General features: G+C 42.4%; 1 protein-coding gene across 1 annotated transcript in view; it reads left to right on the top strand.

The window, feature by feature from the left end:
• The window catches only part of frmpd1a (FERM and PDZ domain containing 1a), a 72,865-nt gene that overhangs the window by 39,923 nt on the left and 7,899 nt on the right, over positions 1–25,043 (top strand). The window contains exons 10-15 of the mRNA XM_078396774.1: positions 1,930–2,066; positions 4,261–4,387; positions 6,580–6,675; positions 6,755–6,937; positions 14,696–14,840; positions 21,923–22,609. Of these exons, the coding sequence (XP_078252900.1) occupies positions 1,930–2,066; positions 4,261–4,387; positions 6,580–6,675; positions 6,755–6,937; positions 14,696–14,840; positions 21,923–22,609 (1,375 nt within the window). The remainder of the gene's footprint in view (positions 1–1,929; positions 2,067–4,260; positions 4,388–6,579; positions 6,676–6,754; positions 6,938–14,695; positions 14,841–21,922; positions 22,610–25,043) is intronic.

The following is a 25,043-nucleotide window of genomic DNA, read 5'->3' as shown; positions in this document are numbered from 1 at the left end:
GGAGAAGGTATATTTGCACCACCAGTTCCCTCAGGTGGAATCTTCCTTGCCTCATATTAGGGACTGTGGTAGACTAATTGCGGGAGATTGATGCCATAATTCAACGCCCATCATTGTATTATTTAGCTACATAAGAGATCGAAGCAGGGGTAGGCCACTTGAATCTCGAGCCTGCTCCTCCATTTAATAAGATCAAGGCCGATGCTTAACATAAGTGCCACTTCACCCCACTAACCCTATATTCCTTGATTCCTGAATTTCAAAATAACTATCTCTCTCTTGAGTACGCTCAATACATAAGGCTCCACCGCTCTCATGGGTACAGAATTCTAAATATTCATTGCCCTCTGAATTAAAGTTTTTTTCGCAGCTGTTCTGAATGAATGACCCTTTATTTTGACACTATAAATATGACCTTGTTATATTTACTTCAGATAAAGGAAATGGAATATCTGCTTTCATCTTGTTCAACCCTGTCAGAATTTTGCACATTTTAAGAGATCACCTTTCACTCTTCTACATTCAAGAGAATATAGTGCATTCAGCTTCTCTCACAAGTTAAACCACAACTTCACTCCCCAACCAGAAATAAATCAGGTGAAAGAAAGACACAAAGTGCTGGAGTAATTCAACGGGACAGGCAGCATTTCTGAAGAGCATGGATATAATTCAGCCATGCCAGGGCTTTATTTATTTTCATGCTATTAACCTTTTTTGTATTATTTTCCCCCAATGCAAATTCCTTCTTCCCCAGAAAAAGATAGAGTGGTGGAGTAACTCAGTGAGTCAGGTAGCATCTCCTGACCCGAAATGTCACCTATCCATGTTCTTGAGAGATGCTGCTTGACCCACTGAGTTACCCCAGCACTTTGTGTCTTTTGATGTAATCCAGCATCTGCAGTTCCTTGTGTCCTTATTCTCCAGTATAATTTATTTATTCAGAGTCTGTAAAGGACCATCATAAACTTTTCCTTATGTATTGCTTTTCACATATCTACAGAAACTCTTGCAGTCCATTTTCAGAAGATCATTCCAATGGTTCTGCCATTTTTCCCAATTCACAGCCTTAATGCTATTTCTGGCAACATTAAAGGCTTTTATTTTTAAACCTATTTCAGCTACTAGCAGTAATATTCTCCCTGCTTTATTTCTGTGTCTTAAAGTGTTATCTAATTTTTTGTACTAATTTTTTGTGTATTAAAAAGTGGAAGTTACTGGAAACCTAAGTATAAATGAAAAAAACAGAAATTGTAGGAAATACTCAACAGATCTGTGGGGAAAGGAAAAGAGTAAACATTTCAGATTGAGGACCCTTAGTCAGAACTGGGAAGTAGACAAAGAATGTATTTTAGGCTGCTAAAATGGTAGGGAAGGGGAAAATGTATTTAAAAGGGTAATATCAGAGTGATTTTAGGTTTAGGCTGTAAACTCCTGAGGGAAAAATGATGAAAAGGGGAGAAAAAGACAAGTATTGTCAATATCACAGATGAATGATACAGTCAGAAAAATCTCGTTACCATAATTTGCAGAATTAAATTTTGAGTCCAGAAGGTTGCATGCCAGACAAAGGATGAGGTACTGGTCATCAAGCTTGCAGCTTTAAGACAATAGCTAAAGAAACAAGGAGGAGACTAAGATTTATTTTACAGAGCAAAGTCTTGAATTCATTGTCTCAAATGGCGGGGGCAGCCAATTTGATCATCATTATGATAAGATACTTGAATATCTTTGGTGAAAGAAAATGTGTGATTTTACAGGAAAATCCAATGGAGTGGGGTTTGCATCGCTTTTTCAACAATGGCCCAGGCACAATGGGCTAATTACCTCTTTCTGTGTTGTTTGATTTTATGATATCATTTATGAATTATAGCAATTTTAATTTTGGTCCTTTATTGGGCAGCTAATGTCTAATGAATTTCTCATTTACAGAGTTGCAATGATGTGCTGCAGGAGAAATTTGCAATGGAGATGAAATTGAACACTGCAATCCGCCTCGCGGCATTGCAGATTCAGGAATGCATCCTCAGCTCCAAGCAGTCTCAGAAAATCTCCATGAAGTACATTGAGTGAGTCAACATGGCCACATGCTTTGCTTTAGATGTGCTTAAAAGCTGACCTCAAACTATGCTCAAATTATTCCTCATTAAAATTAGTGTATACCTATCGTTCTCGGTCTTTATAACACTATCAGTAGTAGCTATTCAGGGAATAAGCATTAATGACTTTTCTTTACATGCCTGCACCATTGCCTCTGGTGTCATTTAATAACTTGTTGTTAACTTCCCTAAAATTACCTACATGCTCCCACACGGTAACATCATCTGAAAACATAGCATCAGTTCTCACATGAATGCTGATGACTGAGGCCCTATTACACCATCATAATGTAATCATGTCAACCGATGATCTCCAGTCACCATTGCTTCTCCCAACACTACTCATTCTCTGAATTGTAGGACTGCTTGACATTTAATACTAGAAAAACAGAAATTTCCTTTTGAAGTATTGCGAAGAAAAAAATAGGCCTCTTTCTAGTGCCTATGAACTGTCCAATTCATCTACTACCATTCCCGGGGTCACACGATATAATAACAATGGAGTTGTGAGCATATTATAATTTTTCCAAATGTCTTCCTACGATGTTCTTCCCACACCCAAGAATCTGAACCAGTGGCTTGGAGAAGATCCATCATGTTCTCTCTGCCAAACCTCAGCAACATTAAGACACATCCTCACTGGTTGCAAAACCAGTCTTTCACAAGGCCGCTACACATGGAGGCACAATCAGGTCCTGTGACAACTGGCGATTACCTTGGAAGGTAGGAGAACTACCACCAATGCCCTCCCTCCCCCAACGCCTGGTTTCTTGAAAACCACCCATTTTGTAAGAGCAGGACAACTTCCAGAGAAGCCATTTGCAAGAAAAGAACCGACCCTCCTGGACACTGCCCGGGACTGGAAAATGCAGGCTAATCTAGATCAGAAGCTCATATTTCCACCAGAGATCATCACAACTAATCTCAGGCCGGACCTGATCTTGTGGTCAACCTCACAGAAGTCCCTGTACATTGTGGAGTTAACTGTGCCTTGGGAGGCTGCAGTTGGTGAAGCGCATGAACGAAAATGCCTGAAGTATTCAGACTTAGCAGCCGAGACAAAACAACGCGGCTGGCGTGCCCAGGTGCTCCCTGTAGAGGTTGGTTGTAGAGGGTTTGTAGCCATGTCAACAACCAGGCTCCTGAAGGGAATGGGAGTCTGAGGACAGGCCTTCCGGCAAGCCGTCAGGTCGCTGTCAGAGGCTGCCGAGCGAAGCAGCAACTGGCTGTGGCTGAAGAGGAAAGACTCCAACTGAGCTGCAAAATGACCAGCAACAGGGGTAAAAACGGTGGGGAGCGCACCTGGGACGCCAGGTATCACTGTTGAGCCCTCTGGAGGTGTCGTGGGCCTATCAACAAAACACCAAGGAAGGAGGGTGCCCACCTGATGACCCCAATAAAGTCTTTACCCCTACCAGCACTCAAGAGATTAAGAAGGTGCCGATTACAGTAGGGATTGTAATACCAAGTCCTATAAGCTCAACTAACATTTCCAAATGTCAGTTGAAGTAAGTCTTAGGACCAAATTATCAAAGAGTGTCACAATCGCACAGCTGATAAAGATGCTGCCTCACAGTGCCAGAGACCTGGGTTCGATCCTGACTGTGATGCTGTCTGTGTGGACTATGATTTTACCTGTATTTGTCTCAATCAGTAGAGGATGACTCATTGGCGATTTCATCAACACATAGGTGAACTGTTTATGATAAGGATCCATTTCCTTGATTCTGTGATGTGGTTTTTAAGCAAGTGGGCTGCATCGGGAGGGAGCCCAGGTCTGAAGTGGAACTGTAACCCTGATTCACCAGAGTTCTATCACATCACTGGTTGGGATAGCTGGTTCACAGAATCAACCATTTGTAACAGTTTAACTTGTTCTCAATAACCTGGAGATAAGTTTCAGAAGGAGCATTCTTTATAGTAATGGGCCACAAAAAATCTGTTGTCAATATGTTTGATCAACTTTTATACCAACATTTCCAATTGTCAACTGTTGCAGTGTAGGGCACTCTCAGGTTTCCAAATGGTTGTGGTGAACAAGCTTCTCTGCCCAGATCTGCCACATTGTGCTATTGAGGAAACTACCACTGATGCATTTACAACATCATGTTTACAGTGCTCTTTCTACAGCATTATTCTGAAGTAATATTATTACTTTTTACAGGAGGGATTGGGGAATTGAGAACTTTGTCTCACCATCTCTGCTTCATAACATGAAGGAAAAAGATGTTAGAAAAGCAATTAATTATCACCTGAAGAACAATCATAGCTTGATTCCACCAGGACAAAAGGTAATTCCTTGTAACTAAATCTTCCGAGGTAAAAATCTGGGTCAGAAGGCTGAGATCTCACTTAGAGACCTGAGCCCATGAATCCAGCCTGACATTCCAGTGTATTACTGGAGAAATAATGAGTACTCTGAGGTGTTTATTCTCTATGAGATGTGGGGTGGCAATGTATTTATTTGTGTATATAAATCATGATCAGAGATCAGTGATGCTACCACGAGCATGGATATTATATCTGGCATGTGTAGTGTAAGCTGCTTGCTGCTAGAGTTGGAGTAAATATCCTTGTTCAAAGCTCCTCTGTTCAGCAGTCATTTCAGCAATGTGAAGGATCAGACTCCAATAGATTTAGATTTAGATTTAGAGATACAGCGCGGAAACAGGCCCTTCGGCCCACCGGGTCCACACCACCCAGCGATCCCCTCACATTAACACTATCCTACACACACTAGGGACAATCTTTCTGCAAAGACCATTCTCTCCCCAACTCCTTGGTTCGATCACCCTTTCCCACCCAACCCATCCCCTCCCCAGGTACTTTTCCCTGCACCCCCAAGAGATGTAACACCTGTCCTTATACTTCCTCCATCACATCCATCCAGGGACCATAACAGTCCTTCCAGGTGAGCACCTCTTCTAACCTGGTGCTCCTGATCTGGCCTCCTTTACATCGATGAGATCAAGGTAGATTAGGCGACCATTTTGCTGAACACCTGTGCTCTGTCCACCAAAGCCTGATGGATTTCACAGCTTCCAACCATGTCAACCTCCGATTCCTTTCCCAAATTGACCTTTCTGTCTTTGGCCTCTTCCGTTGCCTAAATGAAGTCACATACAAACTGCAAGAACTGCACCTCATATTCCACTTTGGTAGCTTACAACCCAGTGGTATTAACAATGAATTCTCCAATTTCACGTAATACACCTGTTATCCCCTTTCCCTGCCCCCATTCCTCCCCAGTGCTCACACATTTCTCTGTCCCATTCCCCTCCTTTGTAGGCTCACCTCCCATCCCTGAATCCCATGTTTTCCTTTTATCTCCCTTCTTTCCTCTCCTTTACATTTCACATACCCTCTTCTTTCCTTATTTTGGTGCAGGAGGAGGCCATTCGGCCCTTCGAGCCAGCACCGCCATTCATTGTGATCATGGCTGATCGTCCACAATCAATAACCCATGCCTGCCTTCCCCCCATATCCCTTGATTCCACTTGCCCCTAGAGCTCTATCTAACTCTTAAATCCATCCAGTGATTTGGCTTCCACTGCCCTCTGTGGCAGAGAATTCCACAAATTCACAACTCTCTGGGTGAAAAAGTACCTTCTCACCTCAGTTTTAAATGGCCTCCCCTTTATTCTAAGACTGTGGCCCCTGGTTCTGGACTCCCCCAACATTGGGAACATTTGGGAACAAGACCTGGCTTGGCTGGCGGTGAGGGGAGCCCTCCCAGTCAGATCCTTCCTGCACTGTCGGAACCTCACTATCAGCGCACGCCACCCTTGGGATGGCTGCTATGGAGAGGAGACGGTTGCCCACCTCATTTGAGAGTGTGGATTTTCAAAGCGAGTCTGGAGAGGTTTCCCTGTCATGATTTATTCCGAACAGCTCCGTCACAGAGGACTCCGTGATTTACGGACTGTTCCCAGGGACGCATCGAGTACTGCTGGAAGATCATCATCTCGGTGAAAGGCACTCTTTGGTCTGCCCGAGCTTTGTTGACCTCCCAGCAGAGCGAGATGTCCGTCGGGGAATGTTGCCAACTGGCCCGCTGCAGACTGCAGGAGTACGTGCTGAGGGACGCACTGAAGCTTGGTGTAGCCAACACCAAGGCTCTGTGGGGAGGGCCACAGTCTAGAGTCCTTCCGCTGCTGGACATGGGGGGCAGGGTGTGGTGGAGATGCCCCTCAAAATAAGGAAAGGGATTCCACGCCAGTGGGCCACATGAGTGGCAAAGGTGGGGGGTAAAATTGTGATTTGGCGAAACTGTATTGTATGTTTGTTTAGCCTCCAAGAATATCAGATGGAGTTTTGTAAGGATCATGTATTGTATAGATTTATTTCTCGAATAAAGCCTATTTTGATTTTTTTTTAAATAAAAAATGTTTTGATGAATGCTCCCACATGTTCTCATTAAATTTTATCTGTTAATACAGATGTATTAAAATTTATTAAAATGTATTTCCCATTCTGCTTGAAGCAACTGATATCAGCAGCTCAGGCCCAGCTGAACTATCTAAACATACTGTGTGACCTTCGAACATATGGAGGGAAGACCTTTAATGCAACCCTGATGGTAGGTCCAACATAAGGATCAAGAGATTCTTTAAATTATTTTTAATATCTTTTATTTCTAATCGATATGGTTTCTTCAGTTACAGGATAGAGAATCATTTGTTACATTGTTGGTGGGAGCCAAATATGGTATCAGCCACGTAATTAACAGCAAGCTTAAGATTATGAACCAGTTAACAAACTTCAACAACATCAGAAAGCTGGAGTTGACCTTTGAATGTGACAAAGTCAGCATGGTGAACATCTACCTGCATAATATGAAGGTAAAGAATATAAGTATGCTACCTCCTTGCCTGATGTGGATGTCAAATGTCATACAGTGTACTTGTGCTTATGTCCCACTATATTTTGTACAACATTCCCTTGTGTCCTCAGATCTCCCAAGTGTTCAAAAGTCGCACTTGAACCATCTGAAAGCATCCTTATCCTTGCAGTTACATCTGCACATTGGCCATTGTATTGCAGCCAATTCATACCTCATAGAGTCCAAAGAAGAGATGTTATTAATCTGTGTGTTCAGTACTGTATCTTCAGTTCTCCTGGTAAATCACCTTCCTTTCCTCATGAGAATATATTTTGTCCACATTTATCCATTTCCTCTTTGAAAACCTCTACTTGTCATTCTTTGATTCAAATCCACTTGGGTCAAATTCAGATTATTAGCTCCCTTCCTTCCAGTCAATCACTTTCATTTTGTTTGTTTCTCATTCTATCTCACAGCGACCTAAAACCTGGCACCTATTCACGTGCCCCTCTATTCCACTGAAGCAAATCCTGCTTCTTCCCATTATGACTGGAAACACTCTGCCCAAAGTGTACACATCTGAGAAATTAGACCCCCCCCCCCCCCCCCCCCCCTGCTCTACTATTTATGATTTTCTTGTGAATGTTGAATAGTTGACGAATATGGGTCTGTGAGGGCCCAGTAGCTCTTTATATGGGCTCGGGGCCAATATGAGCAAAAGAAAGGAGAGCTGGCTGAGATAATGTGGAGAGCAAATGGCTGCAGATTCTGGAATCGGATAGAGAAGATAGGTGAAGAGTGGAACCAAATAGCAGATGGGAACAGCAGAGGGAAGAGAAGGGTGGGAAAGGGTGAGCATTGGTGAGGTGGGAAGTGGGTCCAGTGGAAGAAATGCGCAAGTGATGGGCAGATGAAGTAGGTGAGGGGATGAGAGAGAATCGGGTTGATAAGTAACTTTCGAGGCTGTATAATTTCCCACCATGAAAAGAGCTGTTCAAGTGGCACGCCACAATGAGAAATTCCTCTTTAAGCAGAAGAGTGCTTTGCATCAGATTTTGATTGGAAAGAAAGTTTGGAGATTGGGGTAAAGGCACTTTTACTGTGACATTGTGGCATCACCTGGCCCATTAAGTCTGCTCCACTGTCATTTACCACTTTAATGAGGAGTTTATGGTTTTCTGATGTTCAGATCAGCACAGCACTTGAGGTGCTCCTCTCTACTGTTAAGCCTTCTTTTCCTGCCAAGGCTGCTGAGGTTTCTGACACGTGCGCTAATGTTGCAGCAGTGCATTAAAAGTGTGGTGGCCATTGATTGGAAGCATTGCTGTGTACCAGCAGTCTTTGTGCACAAATATATTACTTGCCATGGGACTGAAATAATTTCACATTGTGTGCATTGAAGTGCTAATCCCATTTAGGCTTTCAATCTATCCCATTTATCTGCATTTAAAAAAGCGCAGTACAATAGAATTTGTCCTGAGTCTTTCTTTGAAAACTTGCAGCTTTTCCTGCCAATTAACTGTAAAATTCATATTTCAGAGTATATTTTGATTTTTGCATTATTGGGGGAAATATGAAATCTGTCTGATAAAAGAATATTAATAACGTATTTCACACCATCCCATGTCATCTCACAATAAGTGCATTTTTGAAGCATACAGTAAACCCTCCTTATAATGGACAATAGGGGGAGGAAATGGTGTCTGTTATTTGCTGTTTGTCCGCTATAACAGAGTAAGGGATTCTCATTGTATAAGTTGTAGAAACAAACAACTGCAGATTCCAGTTAAAACACAAAAGGTCACAAAGTGCTGGAGTAACTCAGCAGGTGAGGCAGCATCTCTGGAAAACATGGATAGGTGAAGTTGTGGATCGAGACTCTTCCTCGGACTCTTGGTCTGAAACTGGTCTGGAATCCAGGTGAGTTGACGGCCCTGGCCTGCTGACGGCTAGGGGAGAGATGAGGATCGGCAGAGGCATTGGCTGTGGCCCGCGGGCTGCCAGAGCACAGGCAAGGGTCAGCAATGGTGCTGGTGGCGGCATGCACAGCCTGGAAGTGGCCGAGGAAGGTGTGTGGGCCGGTGGTGGCGGTGTAGCCAGGGGTGACATCGGCAGCCTGCCCTGGCAGAGGTCAGGGAGGCAATGTGGGCCAGGGTTAGCGTCCCAGTCTGGCCTGGCAGTGAAGGTCTGCTATAACCAAAATCCATTATAAAGAGGTCCGTAAAAACGAGGGTTTACTGTAGTTGCTATTATAATCTCCAAAATTGCTGCAGTAAATTTGTGCACAGTGAGAGTCTGCAAACTGCAGGAATTTCTGACTATGAAGCAAAATGTTCATGCAGGTATGGCACATAGATTTAGCTTTAGGTTTATTATTGTCACATATACCGAGGTACAATGAAAAGTTTTGTTTTACATGCTATCCAATCAGATCAGATAATACTATAAATATAACCGTCAAACTAAAGTGCAATAGGTAGAGCGAAGGGGAAGATACAGAGTGCAGAATATAGTTCTCAGCATTGTAATGCGTCAGTTCTATAGACAAAGTCCAATATCCGCAAAGGAACAGAGGTCAATTGGACAGTACCCTAGCTTGTAGAAGGACCATTCAAAAGCCTGATAACAGAAGGGAAAGATCTGTTCCTGAATCCGGCGATGGGTACTTTCATGCTTCTGCACTCTCTTCTGGATGGGAGCAGGGAGAGGATAGAGTGATTGGGATGGGACAAGTCTTTGGTTATATTGGCTGCTTTTCTGTGGCATCATGAAGTGTAGATGGAGTCAATGGTGAGGAGTCTGGTCAGTGTGATGGACTGGGCTACATCTACAACTCTCTGCAATTTCTTGCGGTCTTGGGCGGAGCTATTCCTAAACCAAACTGTGATGCAACCTGGCAGTTTGCTATCTATGATGCATCTGCAGACATTTGTATGTGTCATTGGTGACATACCAGATTTCCTCAGTCTCCTATGGAAGTAGAGCCAAATGGTACCTTCTTGGCTGTCGTATCAATGTGGTTCATCCACGACAGATCATTTGTAGTGTGAACACCAAGGAACCTGATGCTTTCATCCACTGCAGCACCGTCGATGCTGATTGGGGCATGTTCATCACGCTTCCTGAAGTTGATAACTGGCTCCTTTGTTTTGCTGACATTGAAGGAGAGGTTGTTGTCCTGACATCATGTGACTTAGTTCTTTACTTCCTTCTTGTACAAAGTCTCATCATTGTTCATGATCCGGCTCACCACAGTGATGTTATCTGCAAAATTGTAGATGGAGTTTGGCTGTACGGTCACGAGTGAGTGTACAGAGAGCATAACAGGGGTCTACAAGTCAGAAAGTTGAAGATCCAGTGAGAGAGGGGAGAGCTGATTCCAAAATCCAGGAGTTTGGAGAGGGGTTTGGATTGGATTACAGTTTGAAGGCAGAGTCTAATATAGGAGTTCTTGTTATCTTGGTGTCCAGAGATGAGTTTAGGGCATTTGCCATGAACCTGTTGCAATGCTAAGCAAACTGCAGTAGATCAAGTGTGTAAGAAGAAACTGCAGATCCTGATTTACACTGAAGATAGACACAAAAATGCTGGAGTAACTCAGCAGGTTAGGCAGCATCTCTGAAGAAAAGGAATAGGTGTCGTTTTGGGTCGAGACCCTTCTTCAGACTGAGAGTCAGGGGAGTGGGAAACTAGAGGTATGAAAAGGTACAACTCAAAGTCAGCACCGATGATCAAGGAAAGGTGGAACCCACAATGGTCCATTGCTGGCTGTGGAAAAGGTGACAACGAGTGGATACGAACAGTGAAACTAAGCAGGATAATATTGATTTCTCTCATTTCAAGCGACCTTTGCCTTCCCTCTCTCTCCGTTCCTCCCCCACCCTAGTCACCCTATTAGTTCCACTGTCATCCTGCTTAGTTGTAATGGATCAAGGCTGGCTGGGAGGCTGCAGGTAATGTTCGCCATCACCAGTCTTTTGAAATACTGCATGATGGTGGCTGTTAGGGCCACTGGTCTGTCGTTGGTAAGCCACGCTCCCTTACTTTTCTTTGGCACTGGGATGATAGTGGTCTTCTTGAAGCAGTTGGGGACTTCAGAAAAGAATAGTGAGAGATTAAAGATGTCTGTGAATACCTCTGCCAGCTGACCTGCACAGGTCCTGAGGACCCTCAGAAACTCTATCCAGACCATTTGCTTTCCACAGATTCACTCTCAGGAAGGCCGATCTTATGTCTGCCACAATAACTGTTGGTGTAGGCGCACACAAGACTGGTGGGCCGGGTGACGTTCCTCCACCAACCTTCAGTTCAAAGTGGACATACAGTACATTGAACTCATCAGTGAGGGATTCATTGTTGCCAATTATACTGCCACCTTTGCTATGTGGCCCATAATAACATGCAAACAATCTAGGGGTATTGTGTCATTGCCTCGAGACTCCAACGGTCTGGAATTCCCTCTTGGCATCCTTGATAGTTCTGTGAAGCTCGAAAAATTGTTTTTTTGTAGTATTTGGATCATTTTTACTTCACCTGGGAGTGGACCTTGCAGTTCATCCATGCTTCCTGGTTGAGGAGCACACATATCGTCTTCTTTGGTACACAATCCTCTAAGCATTTGCTGTGGCCCATTCATCTAGGTTATCCGCAAAATCCTTGAACCTATATGCATTCTATATCTGCTTTGAACAGAAGATTGGTCGTTAATGATCAGCATAACACAACGTTCTGTACTGGATCCTCCCACTTCAATTTCTGCTTGGAAGCAGAAAGTAGAAACACAGCCAAATGATCAGATTTACCAAAGTGCAGCCGGGGAATGAAGCAATATGATTTTTTGTTGGTTGTGTAGTAGTGGTCGAGGGTGTTTGAGCAGGCGACGGGTAGATAGTATTTCGGCAGCAACTCGTGAAGTTAGCCTGATTGAAGTCTCCAGCTATGAAGAGCAAGGCCTCGGGGTACTTTGTTTCAAGGCTATTTGTGACAACGTGTAGTTCCTCAAGTGCAATCTTAGCATTGGTCGGGGCTGGAGTGTAGACTGCTGTCAGAATAGGCAAAGTGAATTCCCAGGGCAGGTAGTAGGGACGGCACTTCCCTGTAAGATACTTACAGTAAGACTGAATATTTCACTGACAAACTGCAATAACCTTTATCAAACTTTCCTGTGTATTTTCAACCCAGCTTTTTACAAACAGATGTGAAATTCTGATAAGTTGAATTAGAATTCAATCAACAGAATTTCTCATGAAAACATTGAGACTTCTCCACAGTTTAAACTACACAACCCATAAGAAAACAGTGGCCGAAAATATCATGGGAGAATTAGATGGCTTATAAACAAACAAAAAACAGGAAATAACAGCAGGATAGATTGACGAGTGCAAGAGACTGATCTAACAATCTAACAATTTGTTGAATAAAAAGCACAGTACTTCCTTATCTTTCTTTAGCAATCAGAATGCAGCAGAATGCTCTGGCAGCTTTCCTGAGGTTAACATGCCCCTGCTGTGGGGAAAATAGATTATTCATCTGGATTCAATAGCTCACAAATGTTAATGTTGCAATGGGTGAGGGAGTGAGAAATTTCAATTTTCCTACTTCTGCTAACTCCCAGAGTCAGCCAGTTCCAAATCGCAGTGACAGAGTAATTTAAAGAAATGGGACAGATTGCCCATGGCAAATCAAGACTGAAGAGCTCAATTGACCCTGCTATGGCATTTGCCTTTTGCTGACATGTTATCCATCGTGTAAGGACCCATATCCACTTCTACTTGTTTATCTGCCCAAAGCAGAGTATGATGCTGGGTATCAGCTGCTAGTCTTGTGTAGTACCAGATTTTATCATATTCCTTTCAGACCTGCCTTAATTTAAACTTATCTTCATTCATTAAAGGCATGTAAGCATCTCTAACTGCCCTTGAGAGGATGGTGATAAGCTGCCTTCTTGAATCATCACAGAGCCATTTAGGAGTGAGTTTCAAAGAGACTACTGTCCCTATTTTTCCACTCATGTGCATTTTTACATTCACCTCATCTCTTTCAACTATTTGTACTTTTTGGCTGCTTTTATTTTCTCTGCTGATCTTTATTCCAGTTACATAAGTCCCAATATAATTATTTATTAAACGTTACTGCTCTGGTTAAGAATAAAGGGGAAAACAGGAAGCGACCATCCTGTTAACTTGACATCATAGTTGCAAAAATGCTGTCATCTCAATAAAGGATGTGATATGAAAAAAACAGAAAATAATGACATGATTGAACAGTTAACATGAATTAATGAAAGGGAAATCATGTTTGGTTGATCCATTGAGATCTTTGCAGATTATTTCATAAAGAAGATGAGAGGAAAGCTGTGGGTGTGATGAATTTAGTTTTTCAGAAGTCTTTCAGTGAGGTTCCAGACAGGAGGTTGATAAACAATGTTTGAACACATGCAATTAAGGGTATGACATTAACATGTATTTGAATTCGTTAACTGCTAGAAAATAAAGAATAGAGAGAAACAGATCCTCCTCAGGTTGGCAGGCCACGATTAATGGGATACTGTGGGCTCCAGTTATTCATAATTTGTATTGATGGTTTGGTCAAAGGAATGTAAGGAAACATTTCTAGATTTGCTGATGACAGTGGTGAGGAACTTCAAGGAGGCATCCAATGTCTGTGCCAAACATAATCCCCAAATTAAAATAAGGGTTTTTTAAGGTTCCGCCATGATCTTGTTAAATGATAGAACAGGCTTGCAGGGATGCTTGGTTTACTCCCAGTCCTATTTCTATGATCCTGTTCTATCTGTTTTACACTATGTTCTCCATGACTAAGCCTAGAGAAAGAAAAATGGTCATGGAGGTATCATGGGAAAATGTTGTATGATTTCTCTCAATATCTCCAGTTAGATTTCTCACTGGCCGGATGATGAGCCAGAAACTCCTCTTATGTTTTCATCTTTAATCTTGAGATATTTGGACAACTCGGGCACACTGGCCAAGGCTTTTAAGACAGCAGATACTAAGGGTCGATAAAGGTAGCTATATGATTTGTGAGATATCAGAGTTGGAAATAAATATTCCAATAAAAATATAAATTGTCATAAATTGATTTTTTACATATGATTCAGAATCATGGATTCATACAGCATGGAAACAGACCATTTAGCTCATTGAGTCCGCACTGATCATTGAGCATTTATTTACACCACTCCCCTTCAAATCCCATTTTATTCCCTTCACATTCACATCAACTGTACCAGATTCCTACATTCACTTGCAGACACTAAGAGAAAATTACAGTGTTCAATTAATTTACTAACTTGCACTCTTTGGGCTGAGGCAGGAGACTGGGGCAACCAAGGGAATTCCAGGTGATAATAGGTAGAACTTACAAACGCCACACAGACAACACTGGGGGTCAGGATTGAACTCAGTTTGCCGGACTAGTGAGGCCACAGCTCTACAAATTGTGTCAGTGTGCCGCCCAAATAAGATTTCTATCTCCTTTTTTATTTACTCTTTTGATCCTGTCTTTTTTTATCCCTCTCTTCATTCTCCTAGTTAGATTTGTCTCTAGGACACCATAGCATTGTCACATTATTCAGACACTGTACTAGATGTCCTATGTGATATAAGAATATTGGGCTGCAAGTGAGAAGACAGATCTAACTAATGAGATAAGTTAGTGAATCATTAATATAATTATTATTTAAATCCTACTTAGAATGAGTTAGCCAGTGAAAGGTTTGGACTGTGCTAATATACTGACTGTATACTTGTGTTCACAGTCCCTGACATTGTTACTGGAATCTCACCATGCTAAAGACCTTGTGTGTTTCATCGCTGGCTATCATCGGCTATACGTGAACTCTGGAGACTCCATATTCACCTGGCCTGGCAATTATCAAAGTCAGCTGCTTACCACTGAGGAAGGTAATCATTTGGTTATTGCTTATTTTTAAATAGGAATTCCTGTTGTTTTCTGGCCATTCATTTTCCTAAATATTGTTACTGGCCCTAGATGGAATTATTTGATGCCGTATTTGCTAGCATTGTAAATCTGAGGATTCTCACAGTGGATGGAGAGGCTGATCCTATCCTTGAACTGCCTTGATTAATGTAAGGTTTTCTGAATGGTAGCTCCATGCCCTAATCAGAAAAATATGCATTAATGCCTAAACTGAGCATATACTGTACATACAGGCCTGTAGTTCAGTTCAGTTTAGTTTATTGTCACGTGTGCCGAGGTACAAGTGAAAAGCTTTTGTTATATGCCATCGAGTCAGCAGAAAAACAATATATGATTACAATTGAGCCATTTACAGTGTAGAGATATGTGATAAGGGAATGATATTTAGTGCAAGCTAAAGCCAGTAAAGTCCGATCAAAGATAGTCCGAGGGTCACCAATGTGGTAGATAAAGGTTCAGGACTGCTCTCTAGTTGTGGTAGCATGATTCAGTTGCCTGATAACAGCTGGGAAGAAACTGTCCCTGAATTTGGAGGTGACGTTTTCACACTCCGATACCTTTTGCCTCATGGGAGAGGGGAGAAGAGGGAATGACCAAGGTGTGACTCGTCCTTGATTATGCTGCTGGCCTTGCAAAGGCCAGGGGGGTACTAATAGAGAGCTGCATTCTGGGGAGCTTTCTCAAACAAAACATTCTGCTCTATTATGCTTAATATGCTTTTGAATAGATTCCGTAGACTATTTAAAGATGAGCAGAAATATTTTCCTGGCGATTTACAAATATTTACAAAGCAGATTCGCTGGCCACATATTTCATTAAGTCTTGTGGAAATCTCTTGGTCAATATCTATGATATCTATGGTTTTTTTCCGAAGCAGGGAAAAAAAGTTAAAAGAAAATTGCATTTAGAGTTCTTAGTTCCGATGGTGCCTTGGTGAAGGCACCTTTCTTTGGGACTCTTGTCCACAAGGCAGATCAGAATGATGATATGGCTGTGAAACGTTAAATACAAAGTCTCTCATTCCTTCAGTAGTGATGTGATACAGCTCACCATATCTAATGTTTCAAAGCAGGGAAAGAAAGTAAAAAGAAAACTACATTTAGAGTTTTTAGTTCTGATGATGCCTTGGTGAAGGCATCTTTCTTTGGGACAAGAGCCATCTTGTCCACAAGACCTGAGGTTCCCGGCTGGATCAATGCTCAGTTAGCTGATGTCTTCCAGGGCAGAGGTTTGGGTCTGCAGGCAGCTGGAAAGGCAGTTTTTAATCATGATTCTTGCTTTACATTGAAGTAGCACTGCTAGAAGATCATTAACTAGGTAATCTAGGATTGGGTTTGGTGGAACCATTCAAAATTGAAAACATTGTGTCCACTAATTGGTTTTACTGGAAGTCATCACTTTGTGTATCAGAGGCTCAGCTTGGTTGCAACCCCACTTTGAGCCTTATTGAAAATATTAGATAAGATTTCCCTATCCACTTCCATACAGAGCTTAGAAACATAGAAAACAGGAGGACCTACTCCACTGATGATTATGGCTTATCATCCACTTCAGTATTCTCTTCCTGCTGTCTCTCCATGTATTTTGATTCCTTGAGCATTAAGAAATACATCTATCATTCATTGAACATATTGAATGATTTAGCCTCCACTGCCAGCTGTGGCACAAAATTCCATGGGTTCATCTCTCTTTCGATGAGGAAATTTCTATTCACATAAGTCCCAAATTATCTACCCATATCCTTAGGGCGTGAGCCCTGGTTCTGGATGCTCCAACCATTATGAACATTCTCCTTGTATCTGTAGTGCTTTGTCCTGTATTGCTTTGTCCTGTTAGTCCAAGTTCCCTTTCATTCTTCTTTACTTCAATGAATATAGACCTAACCAACCTAACCTCTCCTCATTTGTCTGTCTTGCCATCCCAGGATTACATTTAGTACATTTTCATTACACTCCCTCCATGGCAAAAACATCCTTCCTCAAATAAGGAGTTCAAACTAGCACATAAAGCTCTTGTATTCAAATTCTCTTGCAATGAAAGCCACATGCCAAGTGCCTTTCTACTGCTTGATCCGCTTCATGCTTGCTTTTAGTGACATCTTCTTTTGCATCTTCCGTTTTATCAATTTATCACCATTCAGATAATAATATGTCTTCTTGATAATGTCTGTCCACATTAAACTGTATCTTATCATCCAATTGTTTACTCACCTAACTTGTCCAAAACACAGGAGCCTTTTAACATCCTCGTCACAGCCTACATTATTCCCAGCTCAATGTCGTCTGTAAAACTTGGAAATGTTACATTTTGTTCCATCATCCAAATCATTGATATGTATTGAATTTATGGGACCTAAGCATTTATCCCTGCGGCATTCTATTAGTCATTGACTGCCACCCAGAAAAATACTCATGTATTCCTATTCTCATATTTCCTGTTTAGTTTAGTTTAAGGATAAAGCATGGAAACAGGCCCTTCAGCCCAATAAGTCAATGCCGACCATCCATTCACCAGTTCTATCCTACACACTAGGTGCAATTTACAGAAGCCAATTAACCTACAAACCTGCACGTCTTTGGAGTGTGGGAGAAAAACAGAACACCCGAACGAATCCCATGTGGTCATGGAGAGAACGTGTAAACTCCATACAGACAGCACCCATGGTCAGATTCGAACCCAGGTCTCTTGCGCTTTAGGGAAGCAATTTTACCGTGCCACCCATTTTATTTATTTTATTTTATATATGAGGAAAGTGTTTACCAACGAATTCTCAGTTCACGATTATATATTACATCAATCCTGCAAACTCACCTTTTCTAACTTCAAATAATGAGACCTTATCGAAAGCCTTAAAAGAGTCCCTTCTCTGTCCACTGGATCTCCCTTTTATTCATTCTACTGCACATACTCAAAAAACTCCAGCAGATTTGTTAAGCAGGTTTACCCTTTCATAGTGCATTCTGACTTTGTCCAATCATATTAATGCTTTCCAAGCTACTGACAAGATTCCAAGATTTTCTTCATGGGTGATATTAGGATTACCAGTCTATGGTCTTATTTTATTTCTCTTCCTCTATTTTTAAATCATGAGGTTACATTAGGATGGGTTTTCTTCGAGTGTTCCAGTATTAAGTCCTGTAGATATTGCAATCAGTGTATAAGAGTGCATTATAGTCAGTGTATTGGAGATTAGATCTGCAGGGTGTGTGTCATAGAATTATGCACTATGGAAACATGCCTCCTGGCTCAACATGTCTATACCAAACAAGGTGCCTTCCTGAGCCAGTCCCATTCGTTTGCTATACCTCTGACCAATTCCCATCCACAAGCCTGTCTAAATGTCTTTTAAACATTATAATTGTATCTGCTTCTTCCATTTCCTCTGGCAGCTAATTCCATATATGTGACTCTATACTCCCTTGGTATTAGGCTCAGCAATTACCTCTTTACAGTGAATTTCAATGGAAAGTAAACTCATGCTATAATGAATATGTTGCAAGCTGAAGTAAAATTGAGTAACATGAGTCACTCTGACCTAACGAGCATTTTCTAATGGGCTTGTTCAGCCTGAATTCAGTGCCAATGATGTGAATGTCAATTGCTGATAAAACATTCTCAGTGCTCCAGAATGTAACATGGGTTTTGTGATGCACACTTAGGAAATATTGCTGCAGCTTCAGAGCTTGAAGATTGAATCTTGCAGAAACCTTTCAAATATTTGCCAATAATTGAATTACCTTCCACTTTGTGTGGAATTTTAATATTTTAATATTTTATTAAAAATGTGTTTAGTTTCTTTTACTAGCTCGTGATATATTTGCCTGGGACAAAAAAATGAATCAGAGTGGCGTGAAGTAGTTGATGTGGTGCACGAAGCGATCTAACAAAATCATTGACATGTTCTCAGCTATACCCGAGCCTTGAGTGATTCTTCAGACTAAATCCTACAAAACCATGACTTCTGTTCCTGAAATAATCATTATTCATTTTCAACCAATAATATAAAATTAAAAAAGGTGCAAACATTATTGTAATTGGAGTCACACAGCACTGAAACAAGACATTGGCCCATCTTGTCCATGCTAACCAAGATGCCCCATCTAAACCTATCCCATTTATCAACATTTGGACCATTTGCATCTAAACCTTTCATATCCATGCACCTGTTCAAATGTATTTTAAATGTTATTGTACCTGCCTCAATTACTTTCTCTAGCATATATCCACCAGCCTTTGTCTGGAGAAGGTTGTCCCTCAGGTTCTTATTAAATCCTTGCCCTCCAAACTTAAACCTATACCTCTAGATCTTGATTCCCCTACTTTGGGAAAAAAACTTTATTGAAATGACCCTATGTATTCCCCTCATGACCTTATACACCTCTATAAGATCACCTTTCACCCTCTAACACTCCAAGGGATAAAGTCCACCTTGCCCAACCTCTCCCTAAACCTTAGGCCCATGTCCTCATAAATCTTCTCTAAATTATTTCCAGATGAATGCCATCTTAATGCAGAGTGAACACAATTCTTCAAGTGCAGCCTCACCAATGTCTTATACAATTGTAATACAACATCCCAACTTCTGTACTCAATTTCCTGACTGCTGATGGGCAAGGTGCCAAAAGCCTTTTTCACTATCCTATCCACCTGTGATGCCACTTTAAGGGAACTATGAAATTGTACTCCTGGATCCCTCTGCTTTACGGCATAGTTACCTGAGGGGTCACAGGTGGAAAGGGTGGTGAAGAAGGCTAATAATGTCATCTTGGACAACTGCTGTGATATTCTCCTTAATCAGGAAAGCAACTCCCCCTCCTCTTTCTCCCCCACCTCTATCTCGCCTGTAACAACTGCACCATGAAATATTGATGACCTCCTGTCTCTCCCTTGGTTAGGTTTCCGTAACGTCTCTAACGTCCCAGTCGCAGGTACCCATCCACACCGTGGGTTCATCCGTCTTGCCCATCATGCCTCTCACATTGACAAAAATGCAATTTAATTCAACAGTTCTTATTCACTCCCTGCTGTGTGTCTGCCTATCCAATCTACTGAACTTGCTTTTATTGACTTCTGTACCAACTTCCAACCCCACATCTACATCACTACTCCACTGTATTCCTCCCCCCACCTGGACAATCTAATTTAAATCCTCCCCAGTAGCACTTACAAACCTAGTCTGCCTGGATATTGGACCCCCCTTCAGTTCAGGTGCAAACCCATCCCTCTTGTACAGGTCACCTCTACCCCAGAAGAGACTCCAAAAGTCCCAAAATCTGAATCTCTACCCCCTGCATCAACTCCTCAGCCAAGCATTGATCTGTTCTATCTTCCTACTCCCACCCTCACTAGCATGTGGCACTGGGAGTAATCTACAGATCACTACCACTGTGGTCCTGCCTTTTAACCTTCTTCCGACTCATTGTTCCTAGATTCATTAATATCTCATCCCTTTTCTTATCTATGTCATTTTTGTGCCAATGTGCACAATTCACATGTCACTTCCCTGTCATCCTTCCCTGCTGCTGTGCCTCAGGGTCACATCAAGAGCACAATTATTTCTGACTGCTCCCCCTCCTCCTTGAGAATGTTCTGCAGCTGCTCGGAGACATCCTGAACCGTGGCACCAGGGAGGCCACCCACCATCCTGCAGTCCATTTTGCCACCACAGAATCTCCTGTCTGTCCCCCTAATGACTGTCCTGTCACAACGGCTCTGATTGACTTCACCCTTCCCTGCTGTGCCTCAGGGCCAGACCAAGTGTCACTGCTGCTGCTGCTCTCTGCTGAATGGTTATCCCCTCTAATGATATCCAAAAGGGTATACCTGTTTTTGAAGGGAATAGCCACAGTGGATTCCTACACCATCTGCCTACTCACTTTCCTGATGATTCGTCTTCTTTCTGCATGTACCACATGGCCACCTTATTATAGCCTTTATCTATGACATACCCTTTGTACGTCCAGCTCCAACATGCGGTCAGTCAGGAAGTGCAGCAGAATGCACTTCCCACAGGTGTAGTCCACGGGGACACCTGATTTTCCACACCACTGCCCTAACTGCCATCCCTACTGCACTGACAATAGAGGTATTGGGGGAAAAAAACTTTACCTTATGTCACATGTAGGAAAAGAACTGCAGATGCTGGTTTAAATCAAAGAGAGACACAAAAAGCTGGAGTAACTCAATGAGACAGGCAGCATCTCTGGAGAGAAGGAATGGGTGACGTTTCAGGTCTGAAGAAGGGTCTTGACCTGAAACGTCACCCATTCCTCCTCTCCAGAGATGCTGCCTGTCCCGCTGTTTTGTCCAGCTTTTTGTGTTTACCTTATCTTACCTTTTACCTCTGCTCAGCTTTTTGAGATGAGGAGAAACTTCTTCACTCAGAGGGTGGTTAGTCTGTGGAATTCGCTGCCTCAGGGAGCTGTGGAAGCAGGAACGTTAAATAAATTTAAAACGGAAATAGATTGTTTTTTAATAGACAAGGAAATTAGGGGTTATGGGGAGCGGGCAGGGAAGTGGACATGAGCTATTGTTAGTATAGTAAGACCTGAGTAATCTCCTGGACAAGTTTCGATCGCCTAGCTTGGGGTCGGAGAGGAATTTCATGGATTTTTTTTCCCAAATTGGCCTGGGTTTTTATCCGGTTTTTCGTCTCTCCCAGGAGATCACACGGTTCTTTTGGGTGGGAAGAAGGGCGATAGTGGGAAGGGGGTTGGGGTAGGATCAGCCATGATCATATTGAGTGGTGGAGCGGGCTCGAGGGGCCGGTTGGCCTACTCCTGCTCCTATTTTCTTGTGTTCTTGTGTGTTCACTGAAGCTTCTCGATCCAATGCCTCAGCACTTACCCTCGATCACAGCAACTGCAAAACACAGCCTCTCCCAAAATGGCTGCTCTGCTAGATCCCACCTTCCTTTTGTAAACCACCAGGAGCAGACACTCTCGGACACTAATGGCTGTTTTTTAAAATTGTTGCACTTTTATTATCAATAGTATTTGCTGGTATCTTCTCTCTTTAATACAAGATGTAACTGTGTCACTTGCAGGTGATGAGACCCGAGGACTGAGCGATTCAGAGTCATCATCGGACATTGACACATCGGTGGACACATCTGTCCACAGTCTAAGAAATGGGTTCACACAGTCGCTGAATGGAGAAGAGGAAGATGCCAAGAACTCAGAAAGTGAGGCTACCGACAGTGACTACATGCGGGAGGATGTCCTGGAAGAGACCAGTTGCAGTATAGGATCAGACCTGAATGATGAAGCAAGTCAGGGAGGTGACACTTATGAAAGAAGCTGTTCTGCTGACTCACCGGAAGAATTGCAGATGGAGACTTCGACGAGCAGCATATCAGGTCTGCATTCGTATGATGACTTGTCCGAAGAGGATGATAAAGATTCTGCAACTGCCAAGAGTGAAAGTGAGCCAGTTACGAAGAAGCATTGTACATTGCAATCTAAAACCAGCTTTCCTCAGGTCTCAACTGAATCTCTGACCTCCACTCAGACCTCTGAGTGTGACAAAACTGATATGAAGGAATTGGTGACTTGTTACTCAACCGACTTCAGTCCAAGTAAGAATCATTGCACTGCAGAAAGCTGGGATCAGTGTGCCGAAGATGTGGATGGACGTGCCATACAAGAGAACATATTCTGGAATTTTACATACCACAATATGGCCACCGTGTTACCACCCATTCCTTCCCCAGTTGATGATGGGGATGTATCCGGTGAGTTTCTAAACATCCCTATTCTGGACCCTCCCCCTGGCTTTCGAGACAGCAGTTCTGAGGATGAATTTTTTGATGCACCTGAAAGATTTTCCTCAGTTGAATTCCCAGATGATGCAAAATTCACTAGAACTGGAGCAGGTGGGTCTACACGATGATGACAATTAGTTATGTATATTGTTCATCAGATCTCTTTCATCTCAGGGAAAGTTATTTTGAACAAGGAGCAGACACACTTTTATATACATTAGAGAAATTACTTGCAGCCTAATATGCCTATTATTTTTCACTTTAAATATCATAGAATTTTAATATGGGACTGGTGATGGTGATGATGAGGATTAGGGGTCAAATGATGGATCTAACTTGATTCACACCAATAAATAACCATTAAAGCCATCCCAATTACCATCAACAACTTTAGTGAAGGCAAATCTATTTGTTCTCACTTTTGGAAACTTATGGAAATAGGGTCACTTCATTCTTCTGGCTTCAATATACAGGTCCTCCTCAAGTTGCGACAAGGGTCCAATCCTGAGAACTGTTTGGAACCTGGCAATATATTGATCTCCAGTACTGTCTGCGTAGAGTTTACAAATTCTTGCTATGACTACATCAGTTTCTTCTGGGTGCTGTGGTTTCATTCCACATCCCTTGTGGGAGAATAAAGTGGTTTAGGATGGGATTAGTGTAAAAATGGGCACCAGATGGTTGGCACGGATCAGTGGGTCAAAGGGCCTGTCTCTGTGCTGTATCTCTCTATGATTCTTCAACTCTTAAACCATAAACAAGTCATGGAAAGCCTTGAAAGAGGATATGGATTGATTAGGCCTGAGATCTGAAACCCAAATACATATTTTTCAAACACTATATATTGAGGGGTGTAATCCACATCGCCCCCTATTTCAATAATAATAGGATTAAGATCTGATCATTTCTAGATCAGTGGTGTGCAATCTTTTGCAGAGGACCAGGTTTATAATCTGAAATGCTCTGAAATGCCACACGGAAGAAATACATTTTAATTTAGCCATTACTGTTTGCTTGGCTCACATGCCGACCAAAAGGAAATGTCTCAGTGTTCTTATAGAGATATCTCCATGAGCCAAAGAGAATGCAAGAAACCGAATAGGTAAGTGTGATGTAGAGGGGTTGATTCTGGGGAGAGGGACAAATTGAGACTTTGGCCCTTGAACTGCAGAGTAACCCAAGGCTACAAATGGTTCCTGAAGATTGGAAAAATGCGAATATCACCTTGCTGTACAAGAAGGGAACAAAGCAGAAGAGCAGGAACTATAGGCCGGTTAGCCTGACTCTGGTGGTTGGTAAGATTTTAGAAGGTAAGATTTTATCCAATTATAAAGGATGAGGTTACGCAGTACTTAGAAGTTCACAATAAAATCGTCCGAAGTCAGCATGGTTTTGTGAAGGGAAGATCTTGCCTGACGAATTTGCTGGAGTTCTTTGAGGAAGTTAATTGCAGGACAGATAGAGGGGAGGCTGTAGATGTTGTTTACCTAGATTTTCAGAAGGCCTTCGATAAGGTGTCAGGCGGCTAGGGAAGATATTAAAGGGCAGATACTAGCATGGATAGTGGGTTGGCTAGGTGGCAGAAGGCAAAGAGTTGCAATAAAAGGCGCTTTTTCAGGTTGACTGCCAGTGACTAGTGGAGTTCCGCAGGGCTCAGTGCTGGGGCTGCTTCTCTTCACGTTGTTCATTAATGATTTGGATAAGGGGATTGAAGGCTTTGTGACCAAGTTTGCAGATGATGCTAAGATAGGTGGAGGGGCAGGCAGTGTAGAGGAAGCAAGGACTCTGCAGAAGGACTTGGACAGGTTAGGAGAGTGGGCAGAGAAGTAGCAGATGAAATACAGTGTAGCAAAGTGCAGGACTCCCAAAATGTTAGTTTGCAAGTTGAATCGGTAGTAAAGAAGGGAAATTCTATGCTAGCATTTATATCAAAAGAACTGGAATACAAAAACAGAGATGTACTGCTGAGGATCTATAAGGCGCTGGTCAGGCTGCATTTGGAGTACTGTGAACAAATCTGGGCCCCATATCTGAGGAAGGATATGCTGGCTCTGGAGAGGATCCAGAGGAGGTTTACAAGAATGATTCCAGGAATGAGTGGGTTGGCATATGAAGAGCGCTTGACAGCACTGGGCCTCTACTCACTGGAGTTTAGAAGGTTGAAGGGGGACCTCATTGAAACTTACAGAATAATGAATGGCATAGATAGAGTGGATGTGGAAAGGATGTTTCCACTGGTGGGAGGGTCCAGGACCAGAGGTCATAGCCTCAGAATTAAAGGGCTCTCTTTTAGAAAGGAGGTAAGGAGGAATGTCTTTAGTCGGAGGGTAGTTAATCTGTGGAATTCATTGCCACAGAGGGCTGTGGAGGCCAAGTCAGTGGATATTTTTAAGGCAGAGAAATA

This window comes from Rhinoraja longicauda, chromosome 3 (assembly GCF_053455715.1).
Source record: "Rhinoraja longicauda isolate Sanriku21f chromosome 3, sRhiLon1.1, whole genome shotgun sequence".
In the NCBI taxonomy this organism is placed as follows: domain Eukaryota; kingdom Metazoa; phylum Chordata; class Chondrichthyes; order Rajiformes; family Arhynchobatidae; genus Rhinoraja; species Rhinoraja longicauda.
Note: the sequence above shows the minus strand (reverse complement) of the source record. Positions and strands in the feature narration are given on the sequence as shown.